The 20397-nt window shown below is 40.1% G+C and overlaps 1 protein-coding gene across 1 annotated transcript in view; it reads right to left on the bottom strand.

The window, feature by feature from the left end:
- Positions 1-1791: 1791 nt before the first annotated feature.
- The window catches only part of pde11a (phosphodiesterase 11a), a 55469-nt gene continuing 36863 nt past the window's right edge, over positions 1792-20397 (bottom strand). Inside the window, exons 13-20 of the mRNA XM_085385134.1 lie at positions 17395-17504; positions 15812-15902; positions 10518-10618; positions 10243-10320; positions 10083-10146; positions 9714-9788; positions 8772-8855; positions 1792-4580 (exon numbers count right to left, since the gene is read on the bottom strand). Coding sequence (XP_085241260.1) covers positions 4347-4580; positions 8772-8855; positions 9714-9788; positions 10083-10146; positions 10243-10320; positions 10518-10618; positions 15812-15902; positions 17395-17504 — 837 coding nt within the window. The 3' untranslated portion in view covers positions 1792-4346. The remainder of the gene's footprint in view (positions 4581-8771; positions 8856-9713; positions 9789-10082; positions 10147-10242; positions 10321-10517; positions 10619-15811; positions 15903-17394; positions 17505-20397) is intronic.

The raw sequence follows: 20397 nt of genomic DNA, 5'->3' as shown, positions 1-20397 counted from the left end.
TTGAACTCATCATCTGTATAAAAGACACCTGTCCACAGCCTCAAACAGTCAGACTCCAAACTCCGCCATGGCCAAGACCAAAGAGCTTTCGAAGGACACCAGGAAAAGTATTGTAGACCTGCACCAGACTGGGAAGAGTGAATCTACAATAGGCAAGCAGCTTGGTGTGAAAAAATCAACTGTGGGAGCAATCATCAGAAAATGGAAGACATACAAGACCACTGATAATCTCCCTCGATCTGGGGCTCCACGCAAGATCTCATCCCGTGGGGTCAAAATGATCATGAGAACGGTGAGCAAAGATCCCAGAACCACATGGGGGGACCTGGTGAATGACCTGCAGAGAGCTGGGACCAAAGTAACAAAGGTCACCATCAGTAACACACTACAACGGCAGGGAATCAAATCCCGCAGTGCCAGACGTGTTCCGCTGCTGAAGCCAGTGCATGTCCAGGCCCGTCTGAAGTTTGCCAGAGAGCACATGGATGATACAGCAGAGGATTGGGAGAATGTCATGTGGTCAGATGAAACCAAAGTAGAACTTTTTGGTATAAACTCAACTCGTCGTGTTTGGAGGAAGAAGAATACTGAGTTGCATCCCAAGAACACCATACCTACTGTGAAGCATGGGGGTGGAAACATCATGCTATGGGGCTGTTTTTCTGCCAAGGGGACAGGACGACTGATCCGTGTTAAGGACAGAATGCATGGGGCCATGTATCGTGAGATTTTGAGCCAAAACCTCCTTCCATCAGTGAGAACTTTGAAGATGAAACGAGGCTGGGTCTTCCAACATGACAATGATCCAAAACACACCGCCCGGGCAACAAAGGAGTGGCTCCGTAAGAAGCATTTGAAAGTCCTGGAGTGGCCTAGCCAGTCTCCAGACCTCAACCCCATAGAAAATCTGTGGCGGGAGTTGAAAGTCCGTGTTGCTCGGCGACAGCCCCAAAACATCACTGCTCTCGAGAAGATCTGCATGGAGGAATGGGCCAAAATACCAGCTACTGTGTGTGCAAACCTGGTAAAGACCTATAGTAAACGTTTGACCTCTGTTATTGCCAACAAAGGTTATGTTACAAAGTATTGAGTTGTATTTTTGTTATTGACCAAATACTTATTTTCCACCCTGATTTACGAATAAATTCTTTACAAATCCTACCATGTGGATTCATGGATTTTTTTTTTTTCACATTCTGTCTCTCACAGTTGAAGTGTACCTCTGGTGCAAATTACTGACCTCTGTCATCATTTTAAGTGGGGGAACTTGCACAATCGGTGGCTGACTAAATACTTTTTTGCCCCACTGTAAGTGGTTTTTGGTTTTGCAAACAAAAAAAACATACAGTCAGGTATAAAAACTGGACTGAAAATGTGTGAAAAAGCAGCCAGTCTCCAAAGAAAAGCTTTGAAAGACCTTCAAAAAATCTGGAAAACTACTGCTCAAGACTACTTTAAGAAGTTACAGGAAATTCTGACTCCTTGGAAGCAAGATATAAAGAAATGAGACATGGCTTTGGCACAGAACTGTAAAAATGCACCATTAAAATTAAAGGTCAGTTAAAATCTCGTTGAATTATTGATTATTAAAAAGGCTATCTAACAATGAAATATAGTTTGTGAGCCTTGTATGTAGTAACAGGTAATAATTTACATAGAAGCAGCGTTTTACTGTTTGTTTGTTTTTAAATAAATGCATAAAATAAAATGCATACTTGACAGCAGCGCAGCTTCAAAATGGATCACCACAATCAGAGTCAGAGCAAACCAGAGCACGTGTAGCAGCAGTTTTTATTTAAACTCTCAACAGAAACATCGCTCATTTGCCTTTCCATGCCTTAGTTTTCTTTCAGTTTAGCCTGCCGTGAATAAATCCAGAGTCCAAACTGGGAGAAAGTAGAAACACAAAAAGCACGTTACACTGCGGGAAAAAATGAGTAGAAGTTGGCCCTGCACGGAGACCTAATTGGAAAATAGAACAGTGATATTCATACGTAAATCACATAACATGATGCAATAGAATTTAAGTCATGCATTTCCCATGAGATAAAATGTTTACTGATGAAAGTACGAGGTATTTCTTGGCTCACTTATTTGCTACATCCTTAGCAAGTGGTTGAATTTAATACTGCATAAAGACATGCGATTTCTTTAAAAAGAACAAAACAAACAAACAAAGAAAAAAACAAACAATCTGGCTGACTTCAGTTTAGCTTTTCAACTAAAATACAGAGCACACAGATCCATGCCACACAATGTGCACAGTCACGTTGTAAAACTCCAATTAACAAAAGCTACAACACAATTCATAAGGCAAACCCCCACCCCAAAATAACACTTATTATAATTGTTTGATAATTTAAATAATGTCCAATTTAAAGCCTAATTTAGAAATGGCGTCATCACATAGTTTGTCCATAGGGTGGCTCCAACTCCAAAGCTCTCAGGACTGTGCAGGAGCACAAGAGTATACATCTCAGCTGGGTATAGACTGTATATAAAAGATATATGGGGAAGCCAATGTGGAAGTTCTTTAAATAACCAGCAGGGGGCAGCACTGACTGTCAAAAGAGCTGCAGTTGTATATATATTTACAGGAAAAATGCCCTGGGCTCCCTTGCTCTTTAAGCTCAGCATATACTTCCCTGATTATTTTAGTATTTTAATTAAAATTATCATTAGAATTTGAAAGTAAGTGAGTCACATGTTGTTAGCCGATGACTGTGTGGTGTCTCTCAGTTTCAAAGTCAGATCTTCTTCTTCTTCATTTCACTAAAACAATACGTTTAAGACTTAAGTCGCACATTAGTTTACTAACTGAAGGGTGGCTTAACGAAGGCTCTGTCCATCCTTTATATAGAGTCTAACCGTGGAGTCAAGTGGGGTCGTGATAGTAAGTTTTTTGCTATTTTATGAAATATTTAGTGATGTTAAAAATGAATATATAACTGACATTTAACTAACATATTATGTTTCAATATCTTCAAAGAATATCACCCAATATATAGGTACTGAAAGTTTTTACTTTCTCATTTAAGTCCCAACAATATATTAATGACTGGGCTCTAATTGAAACAAAAGTTTGTGACTACAAGTGATATGTCATTGTCTCAGGAATTTTTTTAAATAAAATGCAGTATACAGCTGGTAGCATTTGTGAAGTTTAGAAAAGGCCAGAAATTAGATTGAAACGTTTTACATTTTAGGAAATACCCTTAACTGCTAGACAATAAACAATGAGAAACAGCAATGCTATCTGCTTCCACGTGTTTGCAGTCTCTATGCTATCTAAGCTCTGATCACCTGCCTGTTCAACAGATAACCACAAGAGTGGTAAGGATCTTCCTTTCAAACTGATTGGCTATAAGCAAAAAAGGGCAGCTCTTCAAATGTCCAACAATGGCTTTTGATATTAAAGAATATTTTATTTTTAGGTAACAGCTGCGAGTGTTAAATTAGTAGATGTTAAGATTTTTCCTGCAGAAGTTAATATAATATCAGAACAGCTTCATCAAGGCACGTTTGTGTGTGTGTGTGCGCGTATGTAAGTTTGTATGTGATAAGTCAGGCCCTGCATTTATAAAACTAGGCAAATATATATTTAAGTTTATGGGGGTCAAGATGTTAATTGCAGTCACTGGTTTTTACAAATTATGGCAAAAAAAAATACAGCGTGGTTTGACACACTATCTAAGAACCTCAGCACGGAGGCCATGCATGTTTCATTAGGATCCTAAAACAAGGCACAGGAAAAGAGGGAGTGGGAATTCAATTTGCATTGCAAGCACTGTCACAGGTCCTTGTTGTTCCTGTGACAGTCTACAGTCACATTACAATCCTTACTCTTTTCAATAACTCGGTAGCCTATTTACAGATTTACAAATAATAATAATAATAATCTGTTACCCTGGACAAAAAGAATGACCAACAAGAGGGTGCCAAAAGCAAAACAAACCACAGCAGAGACAAATATTCCTCCCCTATATTCTCCACGACTGTGCTGAAAATCTGTACACTGCCGTGGAATTGTTGGTGTTAGCTCACTGGCTGACATGTTGACACAGTGGTTTGAGTTTCCTTTCTGACGTGGCGTCATCGGCTGATTTGTAGTTGCTCTGACAAGCTTGCCAAACACAGTTCTGTCACCCTTCAGCACAGGGAATCTGAAGGCAGCAGAAAAACCTCTATGATAGCGCCACACTCAAGTCTGAAGCTCATCCCTAGTAGCAAAAAGCGAACAGGAGCAGAGCCCATGAATCTCTGCATGCACTGCACTTCCTCCTTTGCAAACTGCATTTTGGAGGAAATAAGCCTAGGAAATCAGCTCAGAAGCTCGGCAGCAGAAGCTAACTAGCTGCTTTAGATGGTGATCCGTCAGCACTGCCACTGCAGCAGAGTGTGCTGCCAGTTTTGGCCACAGTGCAGCCACTGGCTTCTGTGCTGTCACCACTGCAGGGGCTCGCGGGTGCAGAAACACTCTGGCCACGTTGTCTCTTCCTGTTCAGTTCCTCCCATTTGGCCCTGTTAGCTTTGATCATGTCAACCATCGGCTGAAGTTTGGGATTCAACTTGACCAGAGTCTAGAAAGAGAAAGAGGGGGGGGAAAGGAATTAACACTTACAGTTGGCTACATGTGCTTACAACGGCAAGATACTGCTTAAAAACAAATGTTTTGAAATGCTACTTTTGCAGGGTTAAAGGGTTGACAGAAATAAATAAAGGATAAAACACCACAAGCAAAAAAAAAAAAACCCAAAACACCCAAAAAGTTTTCGTAGTATACAGCCGGGACTGAGGAAAACTTCTTATTTTGCTTCCGCTTGTCTGGATTCAGGTCACAGGGGTAGCAGTCTAAGCTAAGAGAAACCCAAACATCTCTCTCCCCAGCCTCCTCCAGGCTATCCAGAGGGATGCATTCCCAAGGCATTCCCAAGCCAGCTGAGAGATATAATCTGTCCAGCATGTCTTCCTCATGGTCAGCAGCCTTCTGCCAACAGGACTCAGAGTCCCTCCCAAATGACTGACCTCCTCACCTTATCTCTAAGGGAGAGCCCAGTCACTCTTAGAAGAAAACTCATAGGGGGTATTTTTATTTGTTTGTCTGTCTGTCTGTTTTTTTGAAGAGGAATGGATCTTATGGACGAAACAAGAAACACTGCATGCTGAAGTGATGATGCATTATTCCTTAAAGCATGGCTCTGCTTTTTTGTTTATTTTCCTCTTAATAGGACTGTAATTTCTGCAATATAGACTGGCAACTTGTCTAGCGTGTACCCTGCCTCATGTCCCATGACAGCTGGGACAGTCTCCACCCTCTAGCCATCCGCTCTTCATTTCCCCCTCATGAGGAATGAATGGCTGGATGGAGCATAATTTATTAAATCAACTACTCCCAAAGTCAAGCGTACTGCAGGCCACTTAAAAACCAGAAAATCCCACGCCCCCCCCCACTCTAAGCAAAATGCATAAGTGATGTATTTCCTTAAAGAGTTTTCCTTAAAACACATAAACAACACAAGCTATTGGCTATAATATGCTAATGTTACACAGTCACTGGGACGCAAACTTCAATACAATAGCAATAATAATGAGTAATCTCACAAAATAACCGCTCCTATTCCCAGTTTCAATTAAGTTATTATATAAATAAATACGTTTATATAAATATTTAACTGTACATACGTGTGAGGAATGTCAAACTGAATTACTCCAGTACACATGCAGTACCTTCACAGCTCACCAGGGGCCCCTCAGCCCAATGTACTGAATGAATTGTCACCCTTTGCATTACAAAAAAACAAGTTCACATTAGGTCAAACCTTTACGTCAAACTACCGTAACTCTTGACCCGTCAATCAAAAAAGTTCTAATGGTTCCTGAAAGCAGCAACTCTATGCTTGTGATATTAGGGTCATTACAGTATAATCCCAGGCAGAGCACCACATTCAAAACTCAATAAGACAATTTAAAAAAACAGTGAAAACAACCCAAATGTCCAATAAAGTGTCTGTTTTCTGTCGAGCTCCGTCACTTACTCACTCACTCTCTCTTCCCAAGCAATTACTGTACTAACCGTAGCAACGCGCAGAGTCGCTGCTTTGAGGAAGCGTTGGAATTCTTAAAATAAGCAAATGGTTTTGGAGTTACAGATGTTTAAAAAATGCTGCAAAACACCCGTCTGATGTCAGCAACAGGTCAGGCTTCAGAGGGTTAAAACCCGAGGCTTAACCTTTTTTTAAATACAGTCTGTGTTTTAGCAAAAACTTTTTTTGGTACTTTTTTTCCTTTTTTAATAATCCAAACAAATATGAATTTACACAACAGAAGGCAAAAAAGCAAAATCGCACACATTGATGTATTGTTGCCAATATTTTTTGATACAGAATAACATTTTTTATTTAAGAGTAATGCTTTACAGCAGTTGCAGTACTTTGTTTTTGCACAACAGTGGGAACATTTTTTTTTTATCCAGATAGTTGAAATAGTATATACTTATTTATTTTTTAGGCTCAGACTGGGGCTAGAGAAGCTGCACATTATTCATCCACTGCATTACATGGGCAAACAAATGAAACAATACAGGGGGAGTAGCCGACTACAATAACAGCGACACACAGCCGGTTCATAGCTGCAGCCCATTAAATGGCTGGTTTCTAAAGATTAGAAGCACATGTATGACTGAGATTAGTTGCCTTTGTCATTTTTCTGCACTGAGCTGCTTGTGGCAATGTGGTCAAAGCTGTCACCCACTGTTTAATAAATTACCTGCAAGACAGAACTCTATTTTTCTAACATTGCCTACTGGATATCCAGGGCAGTCAGCCAGTGTAATTAGTTATTATTTCAATAATCTCTTTTTGATGCTGAACTTTAACAATTGAATATATGTCCAACTTACAAGGCAAGTTTTTTTTTAACATTCATATGGGAGTCATACAACAGCAGTGTTCCTTATGTCTGTTTCCTATTGTCAAGACAGGAGCGGCATCCACTGTAGGTAGGTAGATATTAACGTTTCACGTGTACAAACATATATGAATGTAACTGATGTAACTGGTAAATCAACTGGTTCTTTTAGTGCTTTTCTACTCTGAGCACTCAAAGCACTTATACACCATGGCTCATTCATTCATTGACACAGCACCTTTTTCTATGCTTAAGTGCTTCCCACCTATCATTCAGATAATGAATCTGAATGAATGTGAATGTGTATCACTCACAAACATTCACATGAAACAGAATTATCATATAAATGAGTTTTAATCCTTTTTCTCAAAGCAGTTGCATGCACCACATGCCTACATAACAGAGTTATTTTCACATTTTCTACAAAACCTGATGAGATTTGTCTCATCTGCAGGTTGAGAGAGGGGGCTTTTCTGGGGAAAAACATGTTCCCGCTTTCTACGCAGCAGAAAACCCTCTGTGGCATATCCTCACTGGTCTGCGCAGCTTCATTATTCCACTAAGGAAGACTCAGAAGAGAAGAGACTGTCATATGGTGGGGTAAGAAGAAGGGAAGGTTATATAATGGGGGGATTAATATTCCAGAAAATAGCGAGTCACCACCAGGAGAAGGAGATCAGCGAGATCACAAACGAGATCTCTTCCACCCACGGATAAAAACCCTGCTGCCTCTGAACTTCCTCTGTACTCCCCGTCGCAAGTTTAATTGGCAGCAGCGTGATCGTGAGCTCCATATCTGGATTCTCCAAACATCAGCTTTTTACACGAGCCAGTGTGAAGACAAACCCCCCACGCAGACGGCGCACAGCTTTGATGCTTTTTATCTACACTACCCTGGCAGTAACAATGGCGTAACCAGAGCCTGGCAAAGATTAGTCTGCTCGAACTTTTGACACTGATCCTGGGTTAATTTAGTAGATGCGAGGATGATCTATGGTTTGTTTTCTTCCCGTGACAACTAAGAGTAATATGTGCAATATGACAGTAAAAAGGAAGAGAGGTTGTGCTGTGTAGTCTCACAGTAGAAAAAGCAGAGGGAAAAGGCCCCGGTTCTATAAAACTGAATGATTTGTTTTATCCTCGACTCCTTTCACAACTCCTCTTCTGTCTGACTTTCATGAATTTAACTCCAGCACGTCTCATCTCTTAACAGACCTGATCTCACCAGTAAGTCAGCCTTTTTTCTTCCTCCCACACAGCCGCCGCTGCTGGCAGTGGGAGGGGCAGTGAGGCTCTGTTGATGTCATTCAGAAACACATGCACACGCGCATCACTGTACTAGCAAGGACACAGTATTAGCTTGATCCTAATATTTGCTCATGAGGGATCTAGAAATGAAATGAGATTTTCTTTCTTGCTTGCTTGCTTTTATTGAAATTTTTTGGTATTTAAAGAACCGAACGCATCAGTCCTTGCTAATTTCATTTGTGTGCGGCGAACAACGAAGAACACTGTCTTACTGAGACGTTTCAACCCGACTTACATCACAGCTTCATTCACGCACTCGACTACCTCTGAGCTTTCTCACACCCAGGAAGTGCACACTCACACTGCTATTCTCAAAAGAGCAGGATGCAACCTTGAAGTTGTTCCACAGCTTTCAATAAAAGAAAAAAAAAGTGTTTCTTTTTCAGTGAGAAATCTGTTGCTGCATAGAAAGTTGAATAGCTGTTGGTGACAGTTTCATTGCTGGCGTCAGTGGAGGACAATAACGGGCGAAGGACGGTGACTGCTGATGTCAGAGGCGGATGTGTGACAAGCGGCACACAATGAAGGCCAGAGAGCGGCGGATCTTCAAGCGTTACCTCGTACAGCGGAGAGCAGATTCCATCAATCCATTCTAGCTGAAGCCCTGGCAACTCATCCTTCCTGTTTCGGTCAAAAATGGCCTGAAAGACAAAAGACAGAATTTATTTACATCTATATCAGTGCTCACACTAGACAAACAACGGTTACAAGTTAGCATCATGGTCCCTAAAGTGCTGCCGTTCTTGCTTTTGTAAAAGAAAATTCTCATTCAGCTCTCAAGACAGCTTTATAACTTTATTTTCCATTCCGCCTCATTCTCCTGCAGCCGGAATTTAAGAGCCTCCACCGAGGCTGTGCTTCAGAGATAGTTACTGGGATATGACTTAGAAGTTAATATTTAATTTCCAACACCCACACACAGAGCGGTAAAGGTTTGACACAAGCAGCAGACCTGAGGCTACTGAATTAGTTATTTCAGAGAGGAGGCAATGTGGCCTGGCTCGATTACTCAACAGCCATTAATTGTACGTGGAAAGCTGTATGTTTTCCCCTTTTAAGGACTTCCAACATAATTCAAGCTCAAAAACCCCTCAGTCAAACAGACAGTGCTCTTTTGCTAATTAAAAAAAAGGAAACATATTTTCTTGTAAAGTCCCGATACACCAAAATAGCGTTAATGAATAAAAAGGTCACATTTTGCTCTAAATGCAACCGGGGGCAGTTCTTTTCTTTTTCTTCTCTCCTTTTTCTGTTTTTAAGAATTACTGCAAGTCTGTCCACAGTTTTCTTTTTGGCACAGCAGCAAGGCAGTGGAGCAGTCAAGCTGACCATATGCTTTTCTCACACTATGGGACGCAAGCTCTCGTGTTTCCTAAACAGCCACTATGTGCAGCAACTGCAGCGAAAATCTATCTTCAGCATCATCAGCTCTTAGAGGTCAGCAGAGGGGAGAGAAAGTGCAAAAAAGCACAAAACCAGAGCTGGCTCGGTTTACTCACAGAGGGCGTGAGTTTCAGCTCCAGTCTTTCTCTGTCGCCCTGCTCAAAGAATTCGCTCGTCACCAGCTCAGCCACCTGAAGAGAGACAATTCAATAAGGTGCTAATTCAGTCAACTAAGTGATTAATCGCCAATTACGCCTCAAGTTATTATGTCTGTCAAAGAAAAGCAGCAGATTACCACAATTTATATGCAGCGGCTAGTTAAACTTTTTTGCTTCAAAATGCTTTAAATGATGATTTGATTATGAATGCAGCGTATCTTTCTGCTGCTCAGCCATTTCAGCTCCACGTGAATGGATTTGAAATACATCCACACAAATGTCGCCTGTGTTACATATGAGCATGAGAGTTCACACTGTTTTTGTCACCTTTCGTGATATTTCCCAGGGCTTAGTGACAGCACCGAGATCACATGCTGTCATCATCATGGATCTGCGAAGACATATTTATTTTAAGAAGCATTAATAATCCCAAAAAATGTAACATAAAACCAAATTCAATCAGGAAGACAAAGACATACACGATTACCTGCACATGTCTCTATGTGCCTTCACATTCCAATTGTATTCTCCATTGCTGACCAGCTCAAAGAACATGTTTCTATTCCTGAATGAAAACAAGAAATCCTCATATGTACATGTAAATTACATAAATTCCACAAGGGGGCGATGTTACCTAAAAGAAACCCATAGTAAGCTGTGAACAGCTAGAGGCTCTGTAGCTGTCAGTGTGCTACACTGTCAGGGCTCTGTGGACATCTCACTAACAGTTTAATAAGCAGTGGTTTTTTTAGCGGTACATACTCAAAGTAAAGTGTGAGGTCTGTGGCCAGAATTGACTGTTTCAGCAGCTGCATGAGGTCGCTGTACTCTGTGGACGAGAGGTTGGAGAAGATATTGTGACCCTGTGGAGAGACACACAGAGACACCATAAAGAAAACATAAGCCACGTTTCTAAAAGCATACAAGTAGCCTGAAATGAATGATTACTGTCCCTGGACATTTTGGATAAGTACCATTCCTATGACCTGCTGTATAATTTTTAAGAGAAGCACAAACCTGTCGTCAGATATACAAACTAAAGCAGCTGACGTGATAGCAGTGTGGGATATCTTTACAAATGTATTACCCAATCCGTCCACTTAAATGTTTTTACCGCAATAACTATTAACATTTGATATTTAGTCCCAAAATTTCAACTTCAACTCATCTAGGCTTGCTCACATTTGGCCTTTAATAAAAGTTTGGGCTAAATTTTGTTACAATCTACGTGTTAAAATAAGCATTTGTCAACTAGAAAGGTGGCACAGAGATCAAGGAAACTACTGTCAGTGTTGAATTGGAAGCGTTTTTGTTTTGTTTTTTACAGTCAAAGTTCTAGTTGGTTCCCAGCCTCTTTTTTTTTTAAATTTAAAGATTCTTTTAAAAAGAAGAATTCCAGTAATAATGTATACTAATACTACTACTAATAATAATACTTTTACTAATTAGAGCAGGGCGATATGACCAAAAATATTTATCACGATATACATTTGAAAATTTGCGATAACGATATAACTGACGATATAATTGACACTAGACAAATGCTTTACAACTCCACAACTTTATTAGTGCAAAAAACCCCATCAATGCATTTTGACTTAAACAAGCAGCTGCTTTTTATGTGCATTAAAGTTATATAAAAATTTAACAGTGCAAATGTAAATTCCTTGCTGACAGTTTAACCAAAAGGCATTTCCAGTGGAAATTCCTCAGCATAACCATGTATAATATCCACAAAACTTAAAAAGAGGTTATACACACACAATACGGCAATGTTATGTTGAAGCACAGTAGGTATCACTCCGCGAGGCTCCTGCCTACGATAGCCGTAATGCTGCGACAGTCCATCAAGCGGTGCAGCTTCGTAGCTTAGCAAAGTCGTACTAAAACATTTGACAGATTTTCGAGCGCCATGTACCACATAAAATCGTTTCGAGGTCAGTAAACACAACCAGAATTAATACATTAGGCACACGGGATTATAAGGGGCACTGTCGATTTTCAGAAAAATCAAAGGATTGATTTTAAGTGTGCTGTATTTTCCAAACAACACGGTAATAACGATGGCCCGCTAGGATGCTCTACCAAAAATAGTGCTTTGTTGTGTATCTGACCGATGAAAGCCAAACCAGTTCCACACCACTGAAGTTGCAGCATTTTTACAAACCAATTCTGGTTCATCCGTTTCATTCAACGATCCGCTTTCACTCTTCTCATTCTGTGTCACCGCCATGTGCATATGTAAACAAAGGCACTGCGCACGCACGTTTTACCCATATTCTATCACGATATTTCATTTTCCTATCGTTGTCCAAAGTTACACCGGTATTACCGTGAACGGTATGATATAGCCCAGCCCTATTACTAATAGGTACTAATTCATATGTGGGGAAGCATATACAGAGCATTTTGTGACCAGAGAGAGCTGATAAACTGAAACAAAAACCTTCAGTTCAATTTTACTTATATAGCTCCAGATATTATAGAGCATAGGTGTCAAACTTTGGCCCGCAGCCTAATTACATTTGGCCCGCGAAGCCATACCAAATTACTATTAGAGCTGGCCTACTGGTATTATACAGCTAATATATATATTGTTTAGTATTAAGCTTTGCTTGTTCCATATTCAGTTTTTCAGCAAAACGTGTTTGAGTCCATAAGAAAAGATTCATTCTTATATCTGGAGGAATAAATATATTTCAATAAATATTAACGTTAGCCCGCAACTTTGTTCCAGTTTTGAATTTTGGCCCACTGTGTATTTGAGTTTGACACCCCTGTTATAGAGAGATATCAAGTGTATCTCTCTATAACAGGGGTCAGCCCCATCAGCCCTTTGTGTCAGCACCACAAAGGGCTGATGGGAGAATTTTAAAAATCAGGGGGTGTTTGAAGGGAGTGTGCTTACTACACCTGGTATTCACCCCTGTTAGAACCATTAACACGCCTAAATATCTAACCAAATTGTCAGTTCATATGGAAATTAAAGCCATATAAAACTACACCACCATAAAACGTTTCTGTGTTATAGAGAGAAGAGAATGAGGGAATGTGCAGTCCTATGAAGTCTTCACAAATTTGACGTGTGAAAGAGTCATAAAAAGATCTTATTTGGACAATTAAGCCATAACAGTAGAACACATAGTTAGAATATAAGCGATCACATTATATCCACTCTCCTCTAACGGATGGTTTGCAATTAGCAGAGGTTTTTAAATGCTGATCGTCACCGTTTTCCCTTTCGCAACCTGAGCACTGAACTCTAAAAACTGTGCCAACATGCTTGTAATTCCTTTCATCAGCTCATGGGTTCCTATGAAATATTGAACTGCATAACATCAGTAACACAAAGGACATCTCTCATTCTGTCACAACTGGAGCAGATGAAGGAAGGAGGCGACTGAAATAGAATGACTAGCGGGATCTGAGAGATACAAAGGAAGCGAGTGACGTTTAAAAGTTTACAATTTTATTAATGGTTTGCGCGGGCTGGCGGATTGAATTTGAGCTCCAGCTTCGACTTGAATTAGCCCCGCTGTTCATTTATATGCTAATGAACTAAGGATAACAGTAGTTCAACCCCAGTATCAACACACACCATTATGATATTCCAAGCAAACATTTGTCAGCTTACTGTGTTGTCAGCACCACGATAATGAAGCCTGTGGAAACTACCGCTAAGCTTCGCCTCAGCTGCTCCCTCAAAACGCCTTCAATTACAACTTCACGGAATCCAGTCACCTGGTAAAATGTCTCTCTCAACCAATTACCACCGAATCAATCATCTCGGTAATTACATTGATTTGAGAGTAGCGTGAGCTATTTGTTTATTCGTTCACATGTAGCAGACAATCCACACCACTTGTCTGCCTCCAAGCACTGTGAGTACAAACTACCCCCCTCTCCCCAAACACACACACACACACACACACACACACACACACACACACACACACACACACACACACACACACACTGTTTTCTTTTATGAAAAATTTAGCATTTATTCATTTGGGATGCCAGAGAGTTGAAGAGCCACATTAGGTGCACAGGAGTTTGACAGCAGGGAAACACGTGACTTCTGCGCAGTCATGGTAAAACGTAGATACTAGTCGTGTTACTTTAAGAGCATCCATCCTAAAGTCTGTGCTGGTTGGCAGACACCCTTACAGAGCCATACAAATTTTAGGCAAGCTTTCTTCTCGTCTCTATCCGGTCATTGAGTCTGACGTCACTAGCCGTGTCTGGGCCTAAACTCCGCTGCAGGTCCATATATCAAACGATCACTATGGCATTACTGAGAGTTGAAAAACTGTCTAAAGTCTTTCATCTTTAATAAAATGATCAGCGTTCTGCTCTACCAGGTGTAACAATTGAGTTTAACATCCAGGCATCCATGAAAACGGAATTTATGACATTTAACCGAGTTAATAGTTAGCAGGAAGTTAGCTCGCTAGCTTCTATCTAAATACAATATAGCATGTCCTGACTGCGGGGTTTTGTAAACAAATTAAAATGTACAGCTCTGTTATCACTTCCAACATAAATGAAGACAGAAAACTAAACAGCAGTGACGTTTGTAGGGTTACTGAAGTTTGGCTAGCTGGTATATAATGATGTGCTACGTGACCGCTAGCGACACAGCTATGTTAGCATAATATAAACAAGCTAACTTTTTTTTCACTCGATAAAAGTTAACTTGAGTGTTCTCGGTGGTCAGGAACAAATGTAATCGCATGGCAGGATGCTGCAAAAGGACCAAACTTCAGCCAGGAGAACAACTGAGGTGGTTCTTTTCTGCATTTCCCAGCACCACTGTCTTTTACAGATGGCTATAGATGCTCACTGTTGGACCTCTGCACTGACTTCCTCCTTATGTGCAGAAAATCTGGATTTGGATTCATCACTCCATAAAATCTATTACCACTGATTTTTCAGTCTAGTTCTTGTGTAATTTGTTATACATCAGTCTTTTCTCCCTCTTTCCCATTTAAGAAGAATCACTTCTTGACAAAAACCCTTCCACTGAGACCATTTCTGATGAGGCTCCAGTGAACAGTAGATGGATCATCTGATGGGCCAGTTTCCTCAAATATATTAGGGACACACCATACTGAGATACCACACCATACTGAGATTGGACAACATTTAAGCTGATAGCACTTCTAAAATACTATTTATTAATACCATTTTATCTGTGGCAGTTTTTCATAGATTTGAGTAAACAAAGGATTTATTTTTACGTCAGATACTAGTAACAAAGTGCTTAAACGATTTAAAATTGCTTCTCTGCTAATCTGTCCATTATTGGTCAACACAACACTGGTTCATCCCTTGTGTGAGATGACTTTTTAATGCTTAATCATTCATAGATCAGTGTTAAGTGGCTTCAAAACAAAAAACATTCCTCTAAAAATATTCAGGTACAAGAACTGAACTGAAAATGAGTGGAAAAAGCAGCCAATGACCAAAGAAAAACATGTCTGGAGAGCTACTGCTCAAGACCACTTTAAAAAAAATAAATGTCTCTATTTGGAAGTAAAATATAAAGAAATGAGGGGTGGCACAAGAATTTTACACAGTAGTGTATTTACCAAAAAAAAAGGTAATATCAGTCCTTTAAGGTCATAACTTTAACCTTCTATCACTCACTGTTCAACCTTCAGGATTAATAGGCATTGACATCTACTTCATCAGGGAAACCATGAGTGTTACTAAAATTATTGCATTTAATTTTTGGACCTGGTGGTTCCAGGTTCCTGGTACTGTGCATGCTGCTGGCAGCTGGCATCAGTAATGAAATTAGTTTGACCATGTAAAATATCAGGGCAGTGAAAAAGATCTGCAGTGCAGATATTAACAGACTTTCAATATAATGAAAAGTAGCACAAATGTGAACATGCAATGCACTGAAATACAAGAGTGCTGCAAAAAATGTCTTTGTGAAGAGATTCTGAATGTTGGGTCTTTCTGAATGCTTTCTGTTTTGTCTGAGGTAGGCATTAGCAAACCGTTTATGGTAACTGCATTGCAGCAGATATAAGAACATAGCCCACCTCGCTCTGCAGGATCATGACAGCATGGTTGAAGTGGTGGTGCTCCAGTGTAGCAGAGGTCCCATAAAGCAGAGCGAGAGCTGAGCCCGTCCTGCCAAACACACACACACGCGCACGCATATTGGGATCAAAAACGAGGGATAACATAATCAGGATTCAACACATGCAGAGAAACTGATTGAGTTTGGTATGATTTCCTCACCAACCTGTCACCACGTGTTGCAGTACAGAAAACAGCTTGAGAGTCATATCCTAAACTACAGCAAAGACGGAGAGGTTTCACACTGAATAAGATTGTCGTTTAATTTAGCTTCTAAAAAGAATACTCAAGAGAAGTGACACAGCCACAAACGACGCATGCGAGCTGGATTTAAAATGCAAAAATATCCCACATTTTAGTGCCGTCTTTAAATGTTATTTATTACCCATGGTAAAAATCAGCATTTCTTATAATGAGGGTTTTACAAATGTCTGGATTAATAGGTTGAGGTGTACATGCAATTGCAGCAGATCTGTTGGCTGCTCATCCATGATGTGTGTCCTGTTCCACCACATCCCAAAAGTGTTGTTGGATTGAGATCTGGTGACTCTAAGGGCCATTTAAGCACAATGAACTCACTGCTCAAGAAACCAGTTTGAGATGATGTGACGAGAAGATGGGTACAGTGTGGTCATAAGGGGATGAGCATGGTTAACAACAATGCTCAGGTAGGCTGCAGACTTTAAACAATGCCAAAGTCAGTCCAAAAAATATAATTAAGGAAGCAGTACACCACCAGGAGTTTGAACTGCTGCAAGGCAGGTTGAATCCACATTGTCGTGTTGTCTGGCCAGCCTCCTCATCAACAAGACATTTTAACCCAACTGCTCACTTAAGAGTTTCTCTTTTTCAGATCATTATATCACTTTTCTTTCCCATTCTGATGCTCACTTTGACCTTGAGCAGATTTCCTTGTCTACATTGTCTAAATGTACTGGGTTGCTGCCAAGTGATGACATTTGCATTATCAAGCAGCTGAACAGGTGTTGGGCTGCTAAAACCAACACTACTGTGCCCAGCTTGAAAACACTGGGTGCATTCTGAAAGTCAAAATACAATAAAGGAACCCTTAAACTGTTGAGCAGCTGAAATCCTACATGAAACAAGAATAGCGAAAGAAATCTAACTTTCGAAGCAATCTCCTCAGCTGCTGTACATTTACCGTGTTATTGAAATAAAAACTGCAACAGCGCTGTGATAAATGCCCATTCTTTATATAAACATGTTGCCAGAACAACATTTCTCATATCATTTTCTGATATATTTTCGATCATGTTCCAACATTTTTGAAAATCAGCTTGCACTATAACAATCTTGATGGAAGCAGAAAATATTTATATTCAGTAATTTATTAGCTTTTTTTAATGCACCCAGAGTCAGCAATGTTTACAGTTTCTTCGTTAAGGAGACTCTTATATAAGCCTTAAACAACTTCCGACTTGACTCTTGCTGATCTGAGCTGCACTACTGCAGACTGCTGCAGATGGGAACAGCAGTGTGTAGATTGCAGTATGTTCGTATGTGTGTGTGTGTGTTTCCTTACTTTGCTTGAAAAGCGTTGTTGGTGCCCCTGTGGTCCAAGTCATGGCACACACATCCGACAATAAGGGCTAAGATCTCCACGTCTGTCAGAGTCTCCTGGAAACCTGCTGTCTGATTGGCACAGAGAACAGGAGGCAAATAAGAAATCACACACACACACAGAGACACACACACACACATTCCATGTGCTCCAGAGCTGCATCTATTACTCTATAATTTTATGAAGCTGTAAGCAGTACATTGAATAAAATGAAAAAAAAACCCCACTAAAACAGCAGCATCATCCAAAACTATATCCCTCTAAAAATGAGGGGACTGCAGTAACACAGCCAAACAGTGAGATTTATGGCTTGGATGAATGGATTCTGGAGGCCATGTGCTGAGTGAGTCACTATAGGTCATTGTCGGGATAGCGGCAAAGATAGCAAGGCCCTCAGCCTGTTCATTAAAGCACATGGGAGAAGAGCTGAGGGGTCCACAGGAGCTTACACACTGCTATTTCTTTCCCCTCTGCCAATAATCAATTCAGATGGGATGCCACACATTAATGCTGCACTTGATTAAGTGAACTACACTGTGGTGTTTTATACGAGTTTGTGTGCATGTCTGTATGCATGTGTAATTGTGTGAGAGTGTGCGTTACCCCAAGGACCTGATAAATTAAAAGGCCTGCTGGAAAAGCAGAAGTAATTCTCTTGGGGTCTCAATTCAAGCAAACACAGAACTGGCTGTTTGTACAGTTAATAATATAGTGAGTCATCATTTAAATCTCTGTGAGTTCAACGTAGATCAAACTGAAATGTAGTATTACATAAAATAATACGATTTTAACAATCTTAACATTGATCATAGGGTCATTCATCAGCTGCCTAGTTGCAAGCTGGCTAGTTATTTCCATTCATATTCATGCCAGTGTGCAGCAAAGCTATTGCAACCTTATCTTTTAATGTCTCTCATTTATATGCTACGTTAACTTGATTTTCTGTACATCCAGCAACATCCAGGTCCGTCATTTAAATATACTTACTATCCTATCATATGTCAATCACCGGTATCCTGCGCTCCTATTGGTAGTCCTTTGGATCGTTTTCCTCAAAGTTTAAAAAAGTTTAACTCAGAATCCACCCCTTTCACATCGCCAGTGATTTTTCATCCATGGTTGGCTAAAGGCACTAAATGCCACTGACTTTCTATGGCCTCTGGTCGCCATGATTATGGTGGTGATAAAAAACTGTCCAACTTTGCTGCAGACATGTTCACAGCTTGGTCTGAAAAATCTTTAATTTCTTCACTAATGTAAACTGCAGAGAGGGATTTTTTTTTCACCAATTTTATTTGCATTAAAGTTTAAAGTTGTGAATTACTGGGTTTCTTTGCCAACACCAGCACCTGTAGCCTGCTTTGAGGCTTTTTAGTGTGCTTCTAGACCTAGAATTTATGGTGTTGGTACCTTTTGCAGCATTTCCAAGAAGATAATGGGGAAAATAAAGTAGCTTGCTATATGGTTAACTCTATTCACTGATTGTGCAAGACATTTGTGCACCAGATTTGGGAAGTGAAGTTCATTGAAAATGACAGCGACTTCACGTGACATCAGATGAAATAACCACTGGTTCAATTCAATCCTTTTATTGTGCCTACTGGGAAGCTCGGTTTACAGACAAACTGTCAAAACTTATCCACCAAAAAGAAGGATAAGAAAAATGGTACAAAAAACAACAACAAAAAAAACTCAATTTGGTCCAACGAAGTGGACGCAATCAGACTTAAACTTTAAGCTGTGGGACTGAATCATGTGACAACAAAGAAAGGGTACAAAAGGGTGGTAGCAGGTTACCTAGGCAACCAGAGCAACTCAAATGTCCACTAGCAGTCAACCATCAGCACCAAAGTGACAAGTGGCAAAATCGCTTTCCCCTTTAGCACTAATCAGCAAAACAAACCAAACTGGCATTAGCTGATAAGTTAGCACTCACAGTCTTGTCTTGAGATAAGTCAATTTTGACACCAAGAAAACAGGATAGTACAATTTTTTCAGCTTCCCACGTAGAGTCTATGCTATACTATGCTAACACCACAGAAACCAAAGAATTCTCACACTCCTCCAACATGATTTTGCTTGGTACTAGCTAGCTACACACTGTGGCACTACCTGAGCAGTGACTGTCCTCTCTTTTTTGCATATTGGTGGTTGTCAAAATCATTAAGGTACAATATCACTACCTACCACTTTGGAGTGTCAGCCATTATCATATCTGTGCTGGTTTTTGCTGGTGTTAATAATATTAAATGTAGTAAAAAGCAGCGTGGTTTTTGCTGCAGCGCTTTTTGAAATTCTTCATTCTGTATTTTTTCGTGGCCCAAATAAAATTCCATCACGGATACAAACTTTGGTACGTTGCGTAGGGGAGACCGGGGATAGTTGTAACGTGGGTCAGTTGTAACACTTCCAATTTCTCCAATCAGGGCTAAGTTTCAAATGATGTGACTCATCCTGTGCATGCCCAACTCAGTTCTGCTATCACATGTGAAAAATCAGCACATTTCGTCAAACACAGACAATTTAACATGAAAAAAAGTAATTTGTATGCCAAAAAGTAAGTTTTTCTACTTTATTTCAATTTGTAATAGCATTATCTGCTTTGCAGTTAAACTCATCAAACTTAAATTATGTTATTTGTATGTCTATGGGGATATATTCTGTGTGGGTCTTTAGTGCTAATGTTTTAGCCGTTGGCTGTAATGTTAGCTAGTTCATGGCTATAGGAGTCTGGGTTAGTTGTAACAGCAACAGTCTGGGTCAGTTGTAACAATAATGCAGATGTTACAACTTACCACACTATTACTTTAACTTATATTAAACAAGTTGGGGCAACGACATCAGCAGAGAGAGGTTCACTGGTCGCATTTGTATATGCGGTTAATGCCATTGGCAACACAATTCCTCCACTGTTTGTGTTCCCACACATACATTATGCAGACCACTGTGTCAGAGATGGACCAG

Source organism: Rhamphochromis longiceps, linkage group LG16, assembly GCF_057381845.1.
Source record: "Rhamphochromis longiceps isolate RC_006_pf linkage group LG16, R_longiceps_female_GT1.1, whole genome shotgun sequence".
NCBI lineage: Eukaryota > Metazoa > Chordata > Actinopteri > Cichliformes > Cichlidae > Rhamphochromis > Rhamphochromis longiceps.
This window is presented reverse-complemented; position numbering and strand designations above follow the sequence as displayed.